Source organism: Jaculus jaculus, chromosome 3 (assembly GCF_020740685.1).
Source record: "Jaculus jaculus isolate mJacJac1 chromosome 3, mJacJac1.mat.Y.cur, whole genome shotgun sequence".
Lineage (NCBI taxonomy): Eukaryota > Metazoa > Chordata > Mammalia > Rodentia > Dipodidae > Jaculus > Jaculus jaculus.
Window position 1 is genome coordinate 184,140,416 of NC_059104.1, and position 23,111 is coordinate 184,163,526.

The 23,111-nt window shown below is 51.8% G+C and overlaps 1 protein-coding gene and 1 long non-coding RNA gene across 3 annotated transcripts in view; one reads left to right on the forward strand and one right to left on the reverse strand.

Moving 5' to 3' along the window:
• The window catches only part of Abcc8 (ATP binding cassette subfamily C member 8), a 100,501-nt gene extending 88,022 nt beyond the window's left edge, over window positions 1-12,479 (reverse strand). Inside the window, exons 1-3 of the mRNA XM_004650830.3 lie at window positions 12,332-12,479; window positions 10,787-10,928; window positions 3,962-4,083 (exon numbers count right to left, since the gene is read on the reverse strand). Coding sequence (XP_004650887.1) covers window positions 3,962-4,083; window positions 10,787-10,928; window positions 12,332-12,479 — 412 coding nt within the window. The remainder of the gene's footprint in view (window positions 1-3,961; window positions 4,084-10,786; window positions 10,929-12,331) is intronic.
• LOC123459339 overlaps window positions 12,346-23,111 on the forward strand; it is a 29,117-nt gene continuing 18,351 nt past the window's right edge. For both annotated transcript variants that reach the window (XR_006636225.1, XR_006636224.1), the window contains exons 1-3: window positions 12,346-12,434; window positions 14,925-15,109; window positions 18,813-18,934. This is a non-coding gene — a long non-coding RNA (uncharacterized LOC123459339). The remainder of the gene's footprint in view (window positions 12,435-14,924; window positions 15,110-18,812; window positions 18,935-23,111) is intronic.

Consider the following 23,111-nt stretch of genomic DNA (forward strand, 5'->3'; position numbering starts at 1 on the left):
CTGGAAGGGCATTTTGTTCCTGGCAGCTCCTGCCCTCCTCATCCCTGGTGCCACATACAGTAAGACCAGCTTCAGCCCTCCAACCTCCCAGCTCCTTCAGACACGACCCAGTGAGTGATGGAGACCGGTACCGTGGCCTCTGTCCCTGAGATAAGGCCATCACTGGGAGACTAAAGCTGAGATCTGCCCAGTCTGGCTCTGGAAAGGGAAACAGGTCAAGATGTTGGGTCCCCCCATATGGCTAGGGCGGAGCATGCTGAGAGTTCCCTGGGGGAGGTGGGGGAGTGGGGAAGAAACCCTCAGGACTGTGACAATGTGTGTGTGGCTTGTCCCAGAATCTGCAGTGGGGACACCCTGGCTTCCCACCCTGTGTGTGCCATGCATTTATTTCCTCAGCTACTCAAAGCTCTTTTGAGCCCCTGAGGGCCGCTTTGGGGCAGGAACTTGAAACCGTGCCTCATGGTCTTATTCCCATGTTCAACAGATACAGTCGCAGATCTCCCAAGAATCCTGGGACTCAGGCAGGGGGAACTAAGTGTTCCTGCCCAGAAGGGAAACTGAGGCTCAGAGTGCCCAAGCATCTTCCACAAAGTCACTGAGGATGTTCACAGAACCAGGATGGAGCACAGAGGTCATTTCCACACCCCTCTCCTACAGTGCTGACCCTGACCTATGTTAGACACAGCAGGCCTTGGCAAATGCTTGAAGTTGGGTCCAGAAAAAGGAAATAGGCCGAGAGGTGTGCTGTAAGGCTGCAGTGAGTTCTAAGCTCAGCTTTCCTACGCCTTCTCCACATTCATTTCCTCAGTGCCACAGCCTACCCATTGTCAAGTTCTGTCCATTTTACACCTAAATATTCTAAATCCATCCATTACTCTCCACCTCCATGAACCCTCTGAGTCCAGGCCACCATGAGAGCGTCTTGATGGCTCCTCCATTCTCCCTTGCCCTTCTTTAATCTAGCCTCCATGAAGCAACACGTGAAAAACACCCGCTGGGAGTGGTGGCACAAAACTTTAATGTCAGGGAGGCAGCGATAGGAGGAATAGCTGTGAGTTCAAAGCTAGCCTGGAACTACAGAATGAGTTTTAGGCCAGTCTGGGCTATAGTGAGGCCCTACTTTGAAAAAAAAAAACCCAAAACAAAAAATTAATTTATTAAAAGATAGGAACAGAGCTGGAGAGATTGCTTAGTAGTTAAGGCACTTGCCTGCAAAGCCAAAAGACCCAGGTTTGATTCCCCAGGACCCAGGTAAGCCAGATGCACAAAGTGATGCATGTATCTGGAGTTCATTTGCAGTGGCTGGAGGCTCTGGCACACCATTTTCTCTGTGTGTCTTTCTCTCTATATATTTGCCTCTCTCACCAATAAATAAATAAATGAAGATTTAAAAATCACCCCAGTACACCCATGCTCACAGTGGAGCCGCTCACACCAGTCAAGGTCAGGGACGGTGGTGAACGCCTATGATCCCAGAACTTTGGAGGTAGAAGCAGAAGAACGAGGAGTTCAAGGTCAGTCTTGGCTAATAGTGAGTTTGAGGCCAGACTGGGGTGCATAAGACCCCACTTCAGAAAAACAACTGAAAAAGTAAGCAAACAAATAAAACAAACCCCCAAAATCTACAATAGTTAAAAAGTGGAAGCAACCCCAAAACCCATCGACAGTGAACGGAGAGCCTTTGGACAGATGACCCATTCTTTAAGCAGCTTTGAGATGCGTGGTGGCTTGAGTGTAAAATGTCCCCATAGCCTCATGAGTTTGTGATTGAGCCTCCTACTCCATCGCCAGCTGGTGCGAGAAGGCTGGGCCTTGCTGGAGAGGGGTGTGTCACTGGAGGCCAGCCTAAGGTTTATTAGTCTGGCCCCCTGGGTGTTTCTAGTTCCCTTTCAACCTCCTCTCTGTTGACGTGGAAATGGGATACTCCCACTGTGATGAAGCTTCCCCTCAAAACTGTAAGCTGGAGGGCTGGAAGGATGGCTTAGCAGTTAAGGCCCTTGCCTGCAAAGCCAAAGGACCTTGGTTCGATTCCCCAGGACCCACGTAAGCCAGATGCACAAGGGGGCGCATGTATCTGGAGTTTGTTTGCAGTGTCTAGAGGCTCCGGAATGCGCGCTCTCTCTCTCTCTCTCTCTCTCTCTCTCTCTCTCTCTCTCCCTCTCTCTCTCTTTCTCTCTCTTTGCTTTTATTTCTCTTTCTCAAATAAATGAATAAATAAACTGTAAGCTGGAAAGAAACCCTTTCCTTCTCTAAGCTGCTATGGGTCACATGTTTTGTCCAGCAATGAGAAGGAAAGTGCTACAAGGTAAAATCCGCATATCATGCACTTCACTTATTTAAAATGTATAATCCAGGCCTGTCATCCAGCGCTTTGAATATACAGAGAGGAACAGCTCAAGGTCATCCTGAGCTCCATAGTGAGTCTACATGCGACTGTGAAGCCCACACAGAGGCAGGTCTGTGGGATTATACCCTTGGTGGCAAGGACACAGCCCATAGAGCCTTAGAATCACAGTTGCAGAAGCAGCTAGAAGCTTAGAGGCCTAACTCTGGCTGTGCCCCTTGAGTAGCTGAGTGGACTAATATGACCACTTAGCTCCTGAGCTCCCGCTTTCCGTAATGGGACAGTAATGGGGCCCATCTATGGGGCTGTTGTGAAGACTTAGTTAATACTGTGCGTACAGCCTAACAGGTAGTCAGTGCTCCGTGAGGGCTTGCTGGTGTTATTAAAAACATTTTTGAAGGATTTATTTATTTATTACAGGAGGGAATGGGCGCGCCAGGGCCTCCAGCCACTGCAAATGAACTCCAGACGCATGTGCCACCTTGTGCATCTGGCTTACGTGGGACCTGGAGAATCGAACATGGGTCCTTAGGCTATGCAGACATGTGCCTTAACCGCTAAGCCATTTCTGCAGCCTGCTGGTGTTATTTTAAACTTTGTGCCTCTTGTCTGAGTGTAACGTGGACACAACAGCACCGACAGAGTGGCCGTGGGAATGAGTGACATGGCACGCACAGGCAGCGAGCGGAGTCTGGCCCGTGGCACACGCCCCGAAAAGGGCACGCGGCTCTGGCTCTTATTTTTCCCCGGGACCCCCACCCTGCACATCCAAAGTTACAAGCAGCAACTCCTTCCTAGGGGCCCAAGAATTGGCCAAACTTGGGCACTGGACTTGGGTCTTTATTCTCTCTCCAGGTGACCTCACCTAGGCTCAAGCATTAGATGTCACCCATAAATCTGTGGCTGCTGAATTCCTATCTCCTGCCCTGCCCTCCCTCTGAACACCTAACTCCTTCACCTAAAGTAGTTCACTTGAAAAGCCAGGCGTGGTGGCACACGCCTTTAATCCCAGCACTGGGTAGGCAGAGGTAGGAGGATCATCATGAGTTCAAGGCCACCCTGAGACTCCATAGTGAATTCTAGATCAGCCTGGGCTAGAGTGAGACTCTACCTTGAAAAACCAAAAAAGAAAAAAAAAAAAGGTAGTTCACTTGACCCCAGAGTCAAACTCCGTGTGCCTGAAACCCCTTTCCTCTGATCACAACTCCAGCACCGCCCTACGCCCAAGCGCTCAGTCCCAGAGCCACGGACCTGCCCGGCTCCTTCCACTTGAGGCCCTGCTCACTAGACTTGGCCCACATCAGCCTCCCTGCCAAGTCCACTCCTCTGAGCAGGCCTCCGCAGACACACTCTCCTCGGCACTCCCCTGATCCTCCTGCTCCCATCACAACACCCTCCATGCTCCTCCCACCTCGGCTTACTTTTCTCCTCCCATCTGCTCACTGGTTCGTTTACCGCCTCTGCCCATCTGGCTCCTCTGGACCAGAAGCTCCCTGAAGGCAGATGTCTCTTCTTCATTTCTGAATCTCCAGCCCCCAGAACAGTGCCCAGTACACGGTGAATTCTTGGTAAACACTAGTGGAAGGAATGAAAGCCCACCCCTGCCTTGCTCCGTACCGATCAGCAGCTTGGGGAAGTTGGAGGTCTCGATGTTGTGGTAGTAGACGACGGAGGTGACCGCAGCCATGAACGCCATCCCCGCTGGCATGTACAGGTGGAGGTGGTGAGACTCCGTCACCCTGCGATGACAGAGAGAGGGCCGTGGACGTGATGAGCACCCCAGGCTGTGCTGACTGTTAGCTGCACAGAAGGACCTCGGAACATAACCACAGGGTCCTCCTGCTGGCAGCTCAGCCCAGCCTGCACCCGAACATGTCCAGAAGGTGACGCCCCCAAGGCTCAAGGCTTTGGGGGTTCTAGTCTGCATGACAGAGTCTGGGATGCGAGCAAAGCCTGGAGCCCCATTGCTGGGAGGTGGACCCAGCTGGGTTGCTGGACTTGCGTCCCTTGAGTGGTTCGGGGTCCTGTGCATCCCTGTTCAGTCAGTGACAACCCCATTTAACATGGGTGGCACAGATCAGCATGGGCAATGTCCCCAAGTGCTGTGCCAATAGTGTGGATGGCAGACAGTGTTTGCTGAGCATATGCCCTCTGCTAGGCATGGTTCTTCATTAGGTCCATGCAACAAGCACACTTGGTTACTCCACTGTACAACTGAGGAAACTGAGGCACAGGCTGGCTAAGTCACATGCTCGAGGTCATTGCTTTTTGTCTCCTTCCTTGGGTTGGGCTGAGGGACAGGGACAATGACTATCAGCTCATGGCCGCCTATGTTGACTCTCCAAGGCCTCTATGCTATCTGGGCTCTGGCCTAGCACCAAGACCCACAGGAACAAGTCTTTCTCTCAGATCTCAGCTTCCCACAGCCAGTGCAGAGGGCTGGCATGGGCAGCCATGGGAAGCTCCACAGACGAGTGGAGCCAGGCTGGGCCTTGAAGAATGGGTGTGAGCCAAACAGAAACGGAGGTGGCCAAGTGGAGAGGAATGCCATGCCGGACCCCAAGGGCACCTGTGAGGTTCAGGTACAGCACAGAGGCACTGTGGGCATTCTCCCCTCACACCTGTGAAAGGAAAACAACTAAAGCTTTGCTTCAATAGCAATGCAGTGATCCATACACCGGGGATGGAATGTGATCTGTTTATATAGAAAACTATTCCATACCCCTCTGCCAGTGGCTGATGTCTCAGGGTGTATCAGAAGAAGCTGGCCTGCCTTCACAGGACCAAGCAGAGAGAGGGAAGTACAAGCCTCAAAGCCAAAAGCCACTGCACACTTCAGGAACTCCAGCTAGGCACACTTTGCATATCTTTAGATTGAAATCGGAAACCCATCCCCACAACTTAAGATCCATCCAGTGACATTGCCTCCAGCCAGGTAGCCAGCAGATGCAAACTACAAACAACTAAATATATTGGGGGCCATCTATTCTATTCAAAACACCACATGGGATGGCCAAGGAAACCAAGTCTAGAGTCAAATGCTCTACCCTGAGCTATACCACCTCATGGAACCAAATTCTATAGTCCCATGCTGTACCCCTGAGCTATACCCCCCATGGAACCCAATTCTACAGTCAAATATTCTACACCTGAGCTACAACCCCCATGGAACCGAATTCTACAGTCAAATATTCTACACCTGAGCTACAACCCTCATGGAACCAAATTCTACAGTCAAATACTCTATCCCTGAGCTACAACCCCCATGGAACCAAATTCTACAGTCAGATACTCTACCCCCAAGCTACACCCCACATGGAAGCCAATTCTACAGTCAAATACTCTACCCCTGAGCTACACCACCATGGAACCAAATTCTACAGTCAAATACTCCACCCCTGAGCTACACCCCCCATGGAACCAAATTCTACAGTCAGATGCTCTACCCCTGGGCTACACCCCCCCCATGGAACCAAATTCTACAGTCAAATACTCTACCCTTGAGCTACACCCCCCATGGAAGCCAATTCTACAGTCAAATACTCTACCCCTGAGCTACAACCCCCATGGAACCAAATTCTACAGTCAAATATTCTACCCCTGAGCTACAACCCCCATGGAACCCAATTCTACAGTCAAATACAATACCACTGAGCTACACCCCCCATGGAACCCAATTCTACAGTCAAATACTCTACCCCTGAGCTATACTCCCCATGGAACCAAATTCTACAGTCAGATGCTCTACCTCTGAGCTACACCACCATGGAATCAAATTCTACAGTCAAATACTCTACCCCTGAGCTACATCCCCCATGGAACCCATTTCTACAGTCAGATGCTCTACCCCTGAGCTACACCCCCCATGGAACCAAATTCTACAGTCAGATGCTCTACCCCTGACTACTCCCCCCATGGAACCCAATTCTACAGTCAGATGCTCTACCCCTGAGCTACACCACCATGGAACCAAATTCTACAGTCAAATACTCTACCCCTGAGCTACATCCCCCATGGAACCCAATTCTACAGTCAAATACTCTACCCCTGAGCTACACCCCCCATGGAACCCAATTCTACAGTCAAATACTCTACCCCTGAGCTACATCCCCCATGGAACCCAATTCTACAGTCAAATACTCTACCCCTGAGCTACACCCCCCATGGAACCCATTTCTACAGTCAGATGCTCTACCCCTGAGCTACACCCCCCATGGAACCCAATTCTACAGTCAGATACTCTACCCCTGAGCTATACCCCCCATGGAAGCCAATTCTACAGTCAAATGCTCTACACCTGATTTACATCCCCCATGGAACCGAATTCTACAGTCAAATACTCTACCCCTGAGCTATACCCCCCATGGAAGCCAATTCTACAGTCAAATACTCCACCCCTGAGCTACACCCCCCATGGAAGCCAATTCTACAGTCAAATACTCTACCCCTGAGCTACACCCCCCATGGAAGCCAATTCTACAGTCAAATACTCCACCCCTGAGCTACACCCCCCATGGAAGCCAATTCTACAGTCAAATACTCTACCCCTGAGCTACACCCCCCATGGAAGCCAATTCTACAGTCAAATAATCCACCCCTGAGCTACACCCCCCATGGAAGCCAATTCTACAGTCAAATACTCCACCCCTGAGCTACACCCCCCATGGAAGCCAATTCTACAGTCAAATACTCCACCCCTGAGCTACACCCCCCATGGAACCCAATTCTACAGTCAAATACTCTACCCCTGAGCTACACCCCCCATGGAAGCCAATTCTACAGTCAAATACTCTACCCCTGAGCTACATCCCCCATGGAAGCCAATTCTACAGTCAAATACTCTACCCCTGAGCTACACCCCCCATGGAAGCCAATTCTATAGTCAAATACTCTACCCCTGAGCTACACCCCCCATGGAAGCCAATTCTACAGTCAAATACTCTACCCCTGAGCTACACCCCCCATGGAACCCAATTCTACAGTCAAATACTCTACCCCTGAGCTACATCCCCCATGGAAGCCAATTCTACAGTCAAATACTCTACCCCTGAGCTACACCCCCCATGGAAGCCAATTCTACAGTCAAATACTCCACCCCTGAGCTACACCCCCCATGGAAGCCAATTCTACAGTCAAATACTCTACCCCTGAGCTACACCCCCCATGGAAGCCAATTCTACAGTCAAATACTCTACCCCTGAGCTACACCACCATGGAACCAAATTCTACAGTCAAATACTCTACCCCTGAGCTACACCCCCCATGGAAGCCAATTCTACAGTCAAATACTCCACCCCTGAGCTACACCCCCCATGGAACCAAATTCTACAGTCAAATACTCTACCCCTGAGCTACATCCCCCATGGAACCCAATTCTACAGTCAAATACTCTACCCCTGAGCTACACCCCCCATGGAAGCCAATTCTACAGTCAAATACTCTACCCCTGAGCTACACCCCCTGGCTACCATGGAACCCAATTCTCATCTCTGAGGTGCAGAGGAAGTCGTGGAGGCTGATCTCTGTATGGAACAGGCCTCTAGGATCATGTCTCCTTTGAGCTTGCCCCTTCCTTCCTTAGTGATATGCAGAATTGGGCAGCCATGTGGTGGTGAGGAAGGGATGGCTGACCCACAGAAACAGGTGCAGAAAGATGGGTGGAGGCTGCGACCCTGAAGACATCACTGAACTACAAAACCAACCGGAAGAGATAACTCCTTGATTTCTTGTTAGACAGTCAATGTCCACATCCTTTGAGCCTTCATAAATGGACACTCACAGCAAAAGGTCTTCAATCTAACAGAGAAGGCACAAAAGGGCTAAGGACAGGAAGCCGTTTCTAGTTGGAACATGAAGACAATCAATGCTGCTCATGGGGGGCCCCCAAAACTTTTGTTTCTGAACTTGAAATCATGTTGAAATCAGTTGAACTTTAGGCATAGATGGAACAGGCATTTCTTTCTTTTTTTTTTTTTTTTTGGTTTTTCGAGGTAGGGTCTCACTCTGGTCCAGGCTGACCTGGAATTAACTCTGTAGTCTCAGGGGTGGCCTTGAACTCACGGCGATCCTCCTACCTCTGCCTCCCGAGTGCTGGGATTAAAGGCATGCGCCACCACGCCCGGCTGGAACAGGCATTTCTTGTTATTACTTATCAAATATGTTAGTTGCTTTAATGAATAATACAGAATGAACTAGGAAAGAAAAAGACAAACGTTTTACATTACATTTATCAGGTCTGTTCTCCCTCCCTTCTTCCCTTCCTTCCAACCTATACTGCTTTAGCTATTCTGAAGTCACAGCATCACATGCTGGAACAGCCCCTCAGGAAAGCAGAATCCCTGTAGGGTTAAGATGCCTCAGCTAGTTACTAATAAGCTAGCGCTAAGCCAAACGCAGGCTGCAGACCACTGCTTTACCCAGTCCTCCTGCCGCCAGCCAGGGCCAACAGGGGGCGCTACAGAGTCGCGGGGTCTGTGACTCCTGTCCTCCCTTTTCCCAGTGCCTCCTCTCACTTGCCTTTCTAGGGGTATAGGCCTCACAGCTGGGGGGCGTGGGGAGAGGAGATGGCTGCTTTCACTGCATGGGTTCAGGGCCCAGGCTCAGTGTACTGAGCGGAGGCCACTGACAGCAGCAGGGAGTCCCCCGACTCACTCCTTCCAGTTCTCACTTTTGGGGACTACACCTTCTGCTTGCTGTACACTCTGTTCCTTTCCTCTAGCGCAGGTGAGGGGTTCCCATGCCCATTTAACAAGTGCTAAAAGGTGAGTCCCAGAAAGGCTGGGTGCCCTGTCAAAACCTCCCAGGTGGCACCAAGCAGCAGATTAGCAGGAGGGCCAGGGCTTCTTTCTCCACCAGTAGCGGGTGTTTTCCTGTCCCCCCAGCCAATTGTAACCCAGGGAATATTTCTGGCCACCCTTTCTCTCTGTAGTTGTGCCACTTTGGAAGAGATGGTGGGGAGGGATGCAGCTGGCCACCTGCCACTCTCCGCTGGTAGCAGCATGCCCTCTCACCCCCTTTGTGGGTGTGAGGGACTTTGATCATCAGAAGGACCCACTGCCCCAAGGCAAGCAAGTGGGCTATCACTGCTGATGGATGCCAGGATGTGGGAACACTGGCCGGGTGGGAGGTTAAGAGCAGACCAGCTGCAGGAGCCAGGCAGGACGGGCCGGAGTTGAGCCTCCTGAAATCTGACTCCGGCTGGGAGGCTCACATGCTCCAGCCCAAAGCTGTCCCTGCTCTGCCCCCACCCCAGCTTCCGGAGTCTTGCCGACTTCTCTGCTGCGCCTCAGTGTGACGGACACATCTGTCCTCAGCCATCTCTCACCCAGACTCCCAGCTTTCCTCACCTCTGACCTGCAAGGGGCACGTACAGCTTCTCCCCAAGATGTGCTGTGACCATGACATCTCTCACTGGCACTCACTGCAGTTCAAATTCGACCCAAGCATGTGGACCGCGCTTCCAGCCCTCCCTACACCCAGCTCAGGCTCTGTGCATGCGCTTAGCTCCTCAGCCCTCTCTGCTCTGCCCCTCCCACCCTTGCCAGCCTGCCTCCCTCCTCGCCACCGCCTCTAGGCTTGTTCTCCCCCAGGTCCTGCACCACGTGGACTCTCTTCACCTGCGCTACAGCACGGCTACATTGTCTTTGTGCCTCCTCTCCAGACGCCAGGGCCTCCCTCCTTTTACTCCTCTGCCTGGTCGTCCTGCCGGGCTCAACTCCAGCCTCCCCTCCACCATGCGGTTGGTGTGACGGCCTTCCTCTTTCTACTCAGAGCGTGTCCTTAAACTGAGATTCGATTTCTCCTTCTAGGAGTTAGTGAATGTTGGCAGGTTTTCACGTGTCTTGTGCAGGGGCTACAAAGAGGAATCAAACCTAGGGACTCACTAGACACACATGAAGCTTTTCTGGCAGTTTTGCAAATAGAAACTTGAACATACAGTGCGATCCTCGCTGTAGCCTTTCTGGCACTTTTGCAAATAGAAACTTGAACATGCAGCGTGATCCTGGCTGTAGCAGAGGTGAGAGGCGGGGGGTGGGGGAGGAGGTGTGGGGAGAAAACCTTTGACTAAGAGGTAGGAGCAGGCGAGGCTGGACTGTGACTTTGGTGGATGCACCGAGCCGCAAGAGTCACTTGCTTGGCTGTCTCCCCTCTGTGGGTTGCTCTCCACAGCAGCTGGGGCATCTGAACAGGCTCTGACTTCCCTGGGGCTTGGCACACAGATCTGTATTCTCTCTGCTCTCCTGGAATGAGGGCAGGCTCTGTTTCATGTGTGTGGAGGGCCTGGCACACAGGGCCGGGTACACTTTATCCTGGGCAATGGGTTGCTAGACCTAACAGGAAATGGTACTGCCTGGCGGAAGGCTAGTGAGCTGGGGTCTCCACTGGCCTTTCCAGAGGTCCCCCCCCCCCCGCAGCACTCCCTCCAGCCTCCTCACCACTCACCCATCAGACAGGATGCCCTCTGCGATCTCGCACACCAGGACGAAGAGCAGAATGAAGGTGAGGATCCAGCGGAGGTTGTGCCCCGGGAAGTGGAGCCAGGTGCTGTGATGGATGTGCACCTTGGAGCTCTGGCTGCCCCACCCTGCAGGGAGAGACGGGAAGGTAGGAAGCCCACCAACTGGGGCGCAAGAGTGCTGGGTCCCCCATGGGGGTGGGCGAGTACCCTGGCACACCCCAAGGCTGAGTATACGAGCGGTTTACGCAGACCTCCTGGGCAGAGCAAACGCTGTAGGAGCAAGGAGTGCACGTCACCTCGCTACTTGTGTGTACCCATTCATATTCGTCAGCCACAGCAACTTGCTTTTGCATTAACTTACTTTTTAATATTTTTATTTCCATTCATTTATTTGAAAGAGAAAGAGGGAGGGGGGAGAGAATGGGCGTGCCAGGGCCTCTAGGCCCTCAAATGAACCTCAGATGCCTGCGTTATCTTGTGCCTCTGGCTCACATGGATACTGGGAAATAGAACCTAGGCCCTTTGGCTTCGCAGGCGAGCACCTTAACCACTAAGCCATCTCTCCAAGCGATCAACTTGCTTTTTTTGAGACAGGGTCTCATGTAGTCAAGGCTGGCTTTGAACTTGGTATGTAGCTGAGAATGACCTTGAACTCCCAATCCTGCTTCCACCTCTCAAGTGCTGGGATTCCAGTCATGTGCCAACACTCTGGGCTCAACAATTCATTAATTTGGTTTGGTGACCATTTCTCCTTTCTTCCTCAAAGCTGTATATATGAAGTTTAAGATTAGCCATTTTCTTAATTAGAGTGAATGAATAGTTGGGGAAGCAGGGGACACCCTATGTATGGACGGAGCAGACTGGTCTTGCCGAGAGTTAGGGGAGCAGAATGAAGAGGCAAGCATGGTTTCCCTGACGGTGCCCCCGTTTGCACACCACTTTATCTGTAGCCAATTGGGTGCTGAAGGGGTCGTTAATCCAAGAGTCTGAGCAGCTCCACACCTAGCCGGGGAAGTTGCACTCCCGGGAGAGGGATGTCGCAGGGGCGGGGATGCACAGCTCTAACTCTCACTGCGACCCCCCGCGCGCGCAGGGGACCCCGGCGCAGGCCGAGGCTAGGACCACGGTCGGTCGTGCGGAGCCCCGGGGACCAATCTCCGGTCTCCACGCCCACCTCCCTCGGCCGGCCAGGACGCAGAGGCGGCTGCACAGCGCGCGGGCCCGGGAAGGCGGGGGAGCGGCGGGCTCCCTCCGCGGGGCTCCCCAAGACTGCGGCCGAACCCCCCCCCCCCGCCACCCTCCCGGCGCGTGCAAGGACCCGCCGCCGCCCAGGCAGGCCCCATGGTGGTAGAACTTGAAGAGGCCCCAGGTGATGTTTGGAGCGGGTTCAGGGGCACCCCAGGGAGTGCCAGGGACGAGCGGGTGTGCGAGCGCGGAGAGCCGTGCCCGGGGAGCGCCGGGGCCGCGCCACCTCCGCGCGCCGGTCCCTCCCTCCTCGTCCTCGTCCTCCGCCGCCGCGGCGCGCTCACCGATGAAGAGGATGGGGAAGGTGATGAAGAGCAGGAAGACGTGCGGCACCACGTTGAGCGCGTCCACGAAGCAGCCGTTGTTGAGGACGCCCTGATCCACCCGGTAGGCGGCCGAGCGGTTCTCGGTGCCGCAGAAGGCCAGGGGCATGGCGGCGCGGCGCGGCTCCCGCTCGGCTCCGCTCGGGCTCCGCGGTCCCCGCTCCGCCGCCGGCCCCGCCCCGCCCCGCCCGCCCGTGCTCCCCGCCCCTGCCTCGTGCCCGGTGCCCGGTGCCGGTGCCGGGCCCCGGGGTGGGTGGGCGCTCTGGTGTCAGGGCTAGGGGAAGAGGCACGGCCGTGACCAAGGGTCCCCCGAGTGGACCTTCTCCGGTGGGCATAGGGAGATGGCGGGGTCTCCATGACCCAAGCTCCCACCCGATCAATGCACGAGAAAAACGGAAGACATGGAACTTAAGAGAGGGCTTGGAAATTGTCAGTGTCCCAGGCACTATCCACTATGAAGGGGAGGGGGTGTCTCAGCCTTCCCGCGGAATACATTACCGTTGCTTCTTCTGTTTTATTATCATTATTTTTTCTGGTGAGGTAAAGGAAGCGCAAAGGGGTTACTAGACTGGCCGCCAGCGGGAAGTCATTCTGAACCCAGGTCCTAGCGTCTTTCTGTTTTCTTTCTTTTTTGTTTAAAAAAAATATTTATTTATTTATTTGAGAGAGAGAAGAGGAAGAGGCAGAGAGAGAATGGGCGCGCCAGGGCTTCCAGCCACTGCAAACTCCAGACACATGCTCCACCTTGTGCATCTGGCTTATGTGGGTCTTGGGGAATCGAACCTGGACCTTTAGACTTCTCAGGCAATTGCCTTAACTGCTAAGCCATTTCCCCAGCCCCTTTTCTTCAGCTTCTAATACACTGGGCTTGCAGGCCAGTGGGGAGGACGGAGATAGTCAGAGGTACTGCACAAGCATTTCTGGCCAGGGAGGAGGGATGGATCAATTGATCGATCAATCGATCGGTTGATTCTGGTGCAAGGGATGGAACTCAGAGCGTGGGGACAAGCTAGGCCGTTACTCTTCCGGGTAGCTACACCCTCAGGTTAGGCTGTACTGGAATTCTTGTTCTGGGACCGGTTCCCAGGTTCAAGGACATGGTGAGATTATGCAATGCTGTGCCTTCCTGTACTTTTGAGGGAGATTCTCACAGAACCGTTGCTCAGGACGGTTTGTATTGTATGTAGAGATAACAGGAACTGGGGATACGGCTCAGCGTGCTCCCCTGGCACATGCAATACCCTGGTTTCAATCCCCAATACAAAAGAAAAAGAAAAAGGAATTTTTAGGTTAGATGTATGAAACACATCCCGAGTTAGCTTAGAAGTTTGGAGGATTAAGGGCAGGTGCTGTCAGCAGGATCAGGGAGGACAAGGAGACCCTTCAAATCTTCCCTCACGAACTTCGGGGAGCCTGCAGCCTTTCTCAGCCCCAAGCCTCTGAGAAGCCAGGGTCCAAGCGGGAGGACGCAGGGCAGGTGAGGGTGGCTGCCCAGCCTGGTAGGGCCCGAGCTCCCGGCCCACGCTGTCCCACAGACTCTGAAGTGGGAACATGATTCTGGGGGCATCTACTTGGAAGACAGTGCAAACTTGGTGGCAGGAAATGTCTGGCCGCAGGGACAGGCTGTGTTAACCTGGGGAAAGGAGCTGCGGGAAGAGCTGAGTCCATGTAGTCACATGGGGAAAGGCTGAGGTAATGTGAGGCCCTCCGGAAGCAGGAAGCTACATTGCACGGGCGCAGCGCGGTCAGCCACCACGTTGGCTGTGTTCAGTATGCGTGCTGGACCTGGCAGTGGCTTGATGGGCGCACAGTAGGTGTTTGCTCCCATCCTGTGGTGGTGTTCCTGCCTTTCCTTCCTTTTTCAAGTATTTTAATTTGTAAGCACAGAGACATAGAAGAGAAATAGAGAAAGTGGGCGCAGTGGGGCCTCTAGCACCTGCAAGTAAGTTCCAGACGCATGCGCCACTCTGTGCATCTGGCCTTCTGCTGGTTCTGGGAATCAAACCTGGGTCAGCCACTGAGGCATCTCTCCAGCCCGTCTTTCTTTTTATTTTATTTGTTTTAAAGGAGGGCAGAGTCTTAGTATATAGGCCAGGCTGGCCTTGAGCTTACTATATGTAGCTCAAGCTAGCCTGACACTTGTAGTAATCCTCCTGCCTCAGCCTCCACATGTCCATATAGACCCCTGTACCTAGCTTTTTTAAAAGAGATGATTGAGGTTAAGAGAAATGAGATGACATAGTCTTGGTCATCCAGAAACATATTTTTCTTTTATTTAATTTATTTTATTTGAGAAACAGAGGCACACACACAGAGAGAGAGAGAGAGAGAGAGAGAGAGAGAGAGAGAGAATGGGCATGCCAAGGCCTTCAGCTAATGCAAGCGAACTCCAGATGCGTGTGCCACCATGTACATCTGGTTTATGTGGGCCCTGGGGAATCGAACTGGGTCCTTTGGCTTTGCAGGCACGTTCCTTAAGCCATTTCTCCAGCCCCCCTGTTTTTATTACAAGTTCTTTTTTCATATTTTTAGCAATGCTTTTTGTTTTGTTTAGTTCTTGCAGGTCCACTTTCAGCCATGCTGTCTCTCTCCGGTACTTTAGTCACGATGCAGAGCTCCGCCCGCACGCAGGGCTCCATTTGACCATTGCCGACTCATGTCTCAGTTTGTGTGAGCACAGGATGTCCGCACCTCGATGGAATTGCCTAATACCACGTTTCTCAGAGCATGTCCCCATTGGTAAGCAACATGTATCCATAATGGTATATGATTTTTAATAGTTTTTTTTTTTATTTGAGAGTGACAGACACAGAGAGAAAGACAGATACAGGGAGAGAGAGAGAATGGGTGCGCCAGGGCTTCCAGCCTCTGCAAACGAACTCCAGACACGTGCGCCCCCTTGTGCATCTGGCTAACGTGGGACCTGAGGAACCGAGCCTTGAACCGGGGTCCTTAGGCTTCACAGGCAAGCGCTCAACCGCTAAGCCATCTCTCCAGCCCGGTATATGATTTTTAAAAAAACTTTAATTTTATTTACTTATCAGACAGGGGGCAGATAGAGAGAATGGACACACCAGGGCCTCTAGCCACTGCAAACAAACTATAGTTGCACACTCCACCTTGTGCATCTGGCTTATGTGAGTACTGGGGAATGGAACCTGGGTCCTTAGGCTTCACAGGCAAGCACCTTAACTGCTAAGCCATCTTTCCAGCCATGGTATATTATTTTTGAAGAATAAGGCTCCCTGTCCTGAGTAAACTAAACAACTTGTGTAATTTTGGTCCAGTTATCATTCTGCACTTCAGTTTCCTCTTTTCTTTCTTTTTAAAAAATTATTGGGAGGGAAAGATGGCTCAGCAGTTAAGGCATTTACCTGCAAAGCATAATGACCTGGGTTCTATTCCCCAGTCCCCACGTAAAGCCAGATGACAAAGTAGGACATGCATCTGGAGTTTGTTTGCAGAGGCTAGCGGCTCTGTCTGTCTGCCTCTCTTTTCTCTGTAAAACTAAACAAAAATATTTTTAAATTAGTAATGTATTTCTTTATCTATTTCTGTGTGTTTATGTTACTTGAATATGGGTTCACAGTGCCACAGCACACATGTGGAGGTCAGAGGACAACTGTTAAATGTCAGTCTTCATCATTAATCTTGTTTGGAGCAAGGTCTGTATTTGAAAAATCGTTATGGATTCAGCTGTCAGGTTGGTGGACTAGTCCAGAGGTGGGACTGAGGCCAGGTAAAGTGAGGAGCTGCCCAGTGATCTGCCTTACCCCAATTTTTTCCTGTCCCCCAGAGGGACCCTAGCTCCCGTTACCAGCCCAGAACCTGCCTGGACCCAGACTGTGTACTAGACAAGCCCAGGCGCCTGTCCCACCCCGACCGGCTGTGTGGCTGTGGGCAAGCCGACCTTCCTGAGCCTTGCCGTCAAGTGCAAGAATACCCTCTTCCTCATGGCCCACAGTGAGAAGCCCTGGCAGCTGACTGATGGGCAGGGCTTGCCTTAAATCTTAGGCAAAACACTCTCAGGCTTTTGAACATTGGGCACTTACCTAGTGCCAGGCCTTTACTCCTTCACGTGGCTCGGACACCGTCTCTCTGAGCCTCACGACGCAGGTGGGAGTGGGCAGAGAGGGAAGCTCAGCGGCCAGCGTCTCCTGCAGAGGAGGTGGCCAAATCTCGGTTTCTACCCGTGAAGCAGGGAGAGCTGGCAGGAGGGGCAAATGTGAGGTAAAAGGAGAGTGGTGATGAGGCTGTGTCGGGAAGCGGCATCTGCAGGGCAAGCCCTCTTCTCATTCAGGTAGGTGAGGACTGCACGTCTGTCCATAACGCATGTGGTGGATTTCCTTGTTGCAAGGGAGTGAACGTTTGTCCCCAAACCTGACTCCCAAGGAGCTGGAATTAGGAGACAGGGCTTTTGGGACACCATGATGTCAGAAGGGATATACCCTCATAAATGGACTCATACCTTTTTTTTTGGTTTTCCGAAGTAGGGTCTCACTCTAGCCCAGGCTGACCTGGAATTCACTCTGTAGTCTCAGGGTGGCCTCGAACTCACAGTGATCCTCCTTCTGCCTCCCAAATGCTGGGATTAAAGGCATGCACCACCACGCCTGGCTGGACTCGTACCATTATATGAGGCCCCAGGGAGCTTACCGGCCCTCTCCAGCACGTGGGGTCACAGGAGAAGACAGCTGTTAGTCAGGAACCAGGCACTAATCTTGGTGTCTTGTGACTTGTCCTCACACTTGTCAGCTTCCAGAACCATAAGAAACAAATTGCTGTTGCTTTAAGCCATCTTGCGCGTGGCGCGTGTAACAGCTAGAATGGGGTAAGACACCTGTGGGCTGGTGTCACCCCGCACGATAGTGGTGAGTGTGACTGTACGTGATTCTGCCTGCAAGGCAGATCCTTCCAAAGAACCCTGTCTGCAGCAGAGGCCTGAGGGGAGGGAGGACAGTAGGAGGGAGGGACAGTCTCACAGCTCCAGGCCACTGTCTACCTAAAGCACTCCCTTCCTGACCCACAGAGAGGAGCAAAAACCTATTTTTAGCTGAAATTTGTATATTAAGAGTTCAGGGCTGGGCTGGAGAGATGGCTTAGCGGTTAAGCGCTTGCCTGTGAAGCCTAAGGACCCCGGTTCGAGGCTCGGTTCCCCAGGTCCCACGTTAGCCAGATGCACAAGGGGGCGCACACGTCTGGAGTTCGTTTGCAGAGGCTGGAAGCCCTGGCGCGCCCATTCTCTCTCTCTCCCTCTATCTGTCTTTCTCTCTGTGTCTGTCGCTCTCAAATAAATAAATTTAAAAAAAAAAAAAAAAGAGTTCAGGGCTGGAGAGATGGCTTAGTTGTTAAGGTGCTTGCCTGCAAAGCCAAGGGACCGAGGTTCAATTCCCCAGGACCCACATAAGCCAGATGCACAAGGTGGTGCCTATCTAGAGTTCCTTTGCAGCGGCTGGAGACCCTGGACTTCTCTCTCTCTCTCTCTCTCTCAAATAAATAAATAAAAATAAAATCTTTTAAAAATAGAAACAAATTAACATTGCTGAATATATTTAGTACTGTTTCTTGGTGGCCGGTGTGTCCTTGGGAAGATGATTAGTAAATACATGGGGGCTTCGGCCCAGGACAGCATGGAGAAGCTTTGTGAAGAAGAGCACGCCAGGTGCTTTAGAGACACACCACCTCTCCCGGGGAGCTGGAAATCACAGGAAACTCTTCCCTCATCCCAGACTAGCCAATGAGAGTGAGGTGGGGGTCATGGCGCTGGGGTAGCAAGGGGAGGGTGGGGTGGAGACACAGCTTGCACCTCTAACTAGAGGAATAGGCTGGCTCAACCGGCGGGAGCAGTTAGCAAATGGCCTAGATTCTGCAGGTGCCACACGCAGGCTGCTCTGTGACCCTGAAAAGTTGAGTATGACTGTGTCTTTGGGAATCCGAGGCCCAGAAAGGCTGAAGGACTTGCCCTAGCTTACACAGCCCAGTAACATACAGAACTGCGGTTGGAATCCAGGTTTGGCTGTGTCTAGAACCTGTGTGCTTTGTGTACCAGGGACACTCAGTGCCCTCACGGGCTTAGACTGACCCGAGGAAGAGCTGGATCTGGGACAGAGTTTGAGAGTCTCAATCAATATTTGTTAAGTGGATGAGTGAATGAGTGGACAGACGAATGAATGACTCAGTCAGTGATGATGTCTACCCACCATGTGGCAGCTGTGTGCTTGCTCAGCCAAGTGGACAGCTGATGTCTATAGACCATTTCCAGCTTTCTCATGGACATACGTTGTGTCGTTGAAGACGAGTTCTCTGTTTTTAACGGAGAACTCTTCATTTAGTTAGTGATGCATTGATATTGAAGATCTACGTCTTAGGAGCTGACAGTTTTAGTTTTGGCCATTCTCAGTAGCTCACTACACTATTAAGGTTGTGTTTTTATTTATCATAGTGGATGTAACCTCTTTTGGATCAGAGACCCTTGAAGATCTGATTGAAGCCTTGGAATCCTTGTGGGGATTTCCAGCCCTTCTCCACATCCACTCAGAGGAACTGTAGGCCTGCGGTGGTCAGGTAGGGAGGACGGGGTCGGGCTGTGTCAGGGCCTTGGAGCTGCACTGCGCAGCATTTGCTCTGTGGTACCTGGGGAGTGAGTGGTGGGCGAGGGAGTATCTCCGCTCCTCTCAAGTGGCTGCCTTCTCTGCCTGCCCAAGGTGCCCCACGAACCTGCTGTTCCCGCTGCCCTACCCCGTGCCGCCCTGCCTCCTCCCCCAGTACGCGGACTGTGGGGAAATACAACTTCTCTTGTTTCTCCATGCTCCTGTAAAAAGCCCTGGCCTCTGGAGACTTGGAACTGTTCATGATATAAGATTAGACGTTTCCGTTTTCACGTTTCCTACAGGCATTTTGCCGTTCACATACACGAGGGTAGACCCACAGCTATGTGCATGGTAATGGTTCTGTTACACAGAGGTAGTAAATATACGCCCAGTAATTCCATTTCTAAGCACGCGCCATGGGCACCGGAAGCAGGATCCGCTGGCTGTGCATCCTGCTGGGGGTGGCAGGGCTTCCCCAGAGCCCAGGGCGGGAGCCACCTAGACGCCCCGGAGGGCGGACTGGTGAAGACCATATGTGGCATGCACATCAGCTGAGACATTCAGCATCCAGTCTGAAAAAGAAAGGGAATTCCAGGATGGAGGGATGGAGGGATGGAAGGATGGAGGGATGGAGCTCAGAGGGAGAGTGCTTACCTGGTATGCACAAGGCCCTGGGTTCCGTATCTAAGACTATGAAAAAGAACAAGAAATTTAGAAGGAAATTCTAACATATGTTACCAGTGGTCAAACCTTGAGGGCGCATTTTAAGCAATTTTTAAAGAGAGAGGTGGGGGGGGAGGGAGAGAATGGGCTTGTTGGGGCCTTTCAGTCACTGTGAACGAATTCCAGACACGTGCGCACCCTTGTGGGCGTGCGAGGCATTGCACACTTGCGTCACTGTTGAGTCCAGCCAGCTCTCAGTGGGATCTGGAGGACTCCAACACTTCTTAGGCTTCGCAGGCAAGCGTCTGAACCGCTAAACCATCTCTCCAGCCCTTAGACAATCCTTATTAGTACATATTAATTGTGCAAAGTAAGGAGCTTTTTAGAGGCATTTCCACACACATATGTAGTATATGTTAATCATAGTCTATTAATTTTTTTTTTTGCTATTTTTATGACTTTGTTTTTGAAACAGGGACTCATGTAGTGCACGTTGGCCTTGAACTCCATATGTAGCCAAGGATGACATTGAACTTTGACTCCTCCTCCTACCCCCCCCGAGTTCCATGATTACAGTCACCAAAATCTCTCTATTACTCTTTTTTTTTTAAATTATTTATTTATTTATTTGAGAGCGACAGACACAGAGAGAAAGACAGATAGAGGGAGAGAGAGAGAATGGGCGCGCCAGGGCTTCCAGCCTCTGTAAACGAACTCCAGATGCGTGCGCCCCCTTGTGCATCTGGCTAACGTGGGACCTGGGGAACCGAGCCTCGAACTGGGATCCTTAGACTTCACAGGCAAGCGCTTAACTGCTAAGCCATCTCTCCAGCCCTCTCTATTACTCTTTGTCATCATTATTGACTTTTAAAAAATGTTTGGTGTGGGTGTACATGTAGTGTGTGTGTTTTGTGCATGTGCATGTGCAGATGCACGTGCCCTGTATGCACACCTGTGGAAGCCAGGGGATGTTGGGAATCCTCTATATTCTTATGCCTTGCTTCTTTAGTTTACTTTTTTTTTTTTTCTTCAAGGTAGGGTCTTGCTGTAGCCCAGGCTCACATTCACTATGTAGTCTCAGGCTGGCCTTGAACTGACAGTGGACCCTCCTACCTCTGCCTCCTGAGGGCTGGATTAAAGGTGTGCACCACCACGCCCGGATCCTCCTCATGCCTTATTTCTTCAATACTTTTGAGACAGAGTTTCTCACTGAACCTGGAGCTGGCAGCACTTTTCTGTTAGACTGGCTGACCAGCCAGCACCAGTGATCCTCTGGTCTTCACCCACCTCCGTGCTGGGGCTATGGGCATCCGCGCTTATGCCTGGCCTTTCATGTGGGCACTGGGGATTAAACTTAGGTTCTCGTGCTTGTGTGGCCAGCGCTTACCCACTGAATCATCTCCCCAACCCTGCTTTTATCATCTTTATTATCCTCTCTTCCATTTTCCACTTCCCTACTACACCAAGGATATCATAGTAAGAATGAAATAATACCAAGGAGATAAAATGCTGAGTGAGTGAGTTCATGCATATGAGATGCCTGCAGAAGATTCATGGAGATGGAAGGTAAGATGGTGGTTGCCAGGGGTGGTGTGTGTTCAAGATAAAGCTCATAAAGATGAATGTTGAAAGCCTGGCCTAAGCGCGGCAGCACGCACTCAGGTGATGGTCCGTGTGTGGCTTCCTTAGAGAAATGGAAGGCACATGGGTGTCTGTGTGTAGTGAGCACACAGAGAGGGGAGGACCCTCTCCGTTGGCCTAGGTTCAGGTGGGGCCGGGCACAGAGGCAGGATTAGGGACCACTCTCTGCTCCTGCATCCTCTTTGCATCCTCAGGGCTGAGAAGGGCCCCCGGTCCATGTTTTCTATTAACATCTGGCCCAGATGTTCAAAAAGTTAGTATCAATTTAAGAGTCAAGAACTGTGCTTCTAAGCATATTTGAATTTCTTTGGAGCCTCATAATTTTATGAAGTTGTGTATCTCTTTTATACCTGAAGAAACTTGGCCAAAGTCAGATTTCAGCTGTGGCATCTGGGGAGCAGCTGTTGGAACCCTTGTATCCCAACCCTGGGGTCCAGAGTCACCGGGAGACGCTCTCATTTCCCCATGCCTCACCTAGAAGGTGCAGTTGGTAAAATCTGCAGGCTCCTCCCAGGCGGAGGAGCAGAAGCATGGGAGGAGGAAGAAAGGAGGGGGAGGCACTTTTGGAATGGGGACCTCAGTGGACCCCCTTTCCCCTCCTCGTCTTCCTTCTGGGACACACCCTTCCCTTCTATTAGTTCACGTGGTGCAGTGGGGCTGACTCTGGCCTTCCGCCCCATGGTGGATGGGTGACTCTGCTTTGGCCTATTAGGTTGGCCTCACCTTGACACTGAGCTGCAGGGAAGGATGTGTGCTTTCCCACCGGGGCTGCGCTTCCTGCTGGAACATGTTTAGAAAACTCGTGGCTTCCTTGGCACCTGTGAAGGAAGCCAGCTAGAGGAGGGCAGAGCCAAGAGATAGTGTGATGGTCCATTTTGTCTGTCACTCTGGCTGGGCACCATATTCACACAGTATGGTCAGTCCCATCAAAATGTTGTGAAGATTTTTTTTGTGTGCATGGGAAGTTTTTTATTTATTTATTTATTTATTTGGTTTTTCAAGGTAGGGTTTCACTCTAGCCCAGGCTGACCTGGAATTCACAATGTAGTCTCAGGGTGGCCTCAAACTCATGGTGATCCACTTACCTCTGCCTCCCAAGTGCTGGGATTAAAGGCGTGTGCCAAAACAGATTCTTATCCGAGAGACTTGAGAATCAGGCTGGACCTAGGTGAAGAGACGTATTCCAGCTGTACAGGCCCAAAGTGTGTAGGAAAGCAGAGGACATAGCCTGGGCCTTTTCACCCCAACTGCCCTACTGCCAAAGACAGAGGTGCAACCCGGGGAGCAACTGTGGGAAGAAACTTCAGTGAGAGCGATGGGATGCCAAGCGTTCAGGGTCAAGGGCATGTGTGAACTCTCAGCCTTTCATGTTTGTGTTGTGGGATAGAGGGCTTCTTGACTCTCTGGGGACCCTGACAAGTCACTCCTCTTTGGTGTCAATTTTCCTGAATGTCTAAGGATAGGATAGATTTAATGGGGATAAAGAAAGATCACATAGTGGGCCAGTGCTGGTAAGTTGGCGGTGTCTGGCCAGTGGGGGCGGATAGGAGCCATGTGTGGAAGGGAATATGGGCATACGAGAAGTCCTTGGTCATTGCAAAGGTCCTCAAGCTTGACCCTGTCCTCTTGTGAACTCCACTTCCGCTGTCCTCCCCACACGCTCTTCCCCACTGCAAGCAGGGCAGCAAGTGCTCCAGGTCCTGCTTTATACAAATCTCTGGATCTTTGCGATTAAGGCTAATTACTCTGCGCTGTACTTCGGGCCCAGGATGGGACAACTTTCACACGGAGTTGACTCCTTTGATGTCCTGTCAGCCCTGGGTGATCTCGTGAGTCAGCTGTGGTGG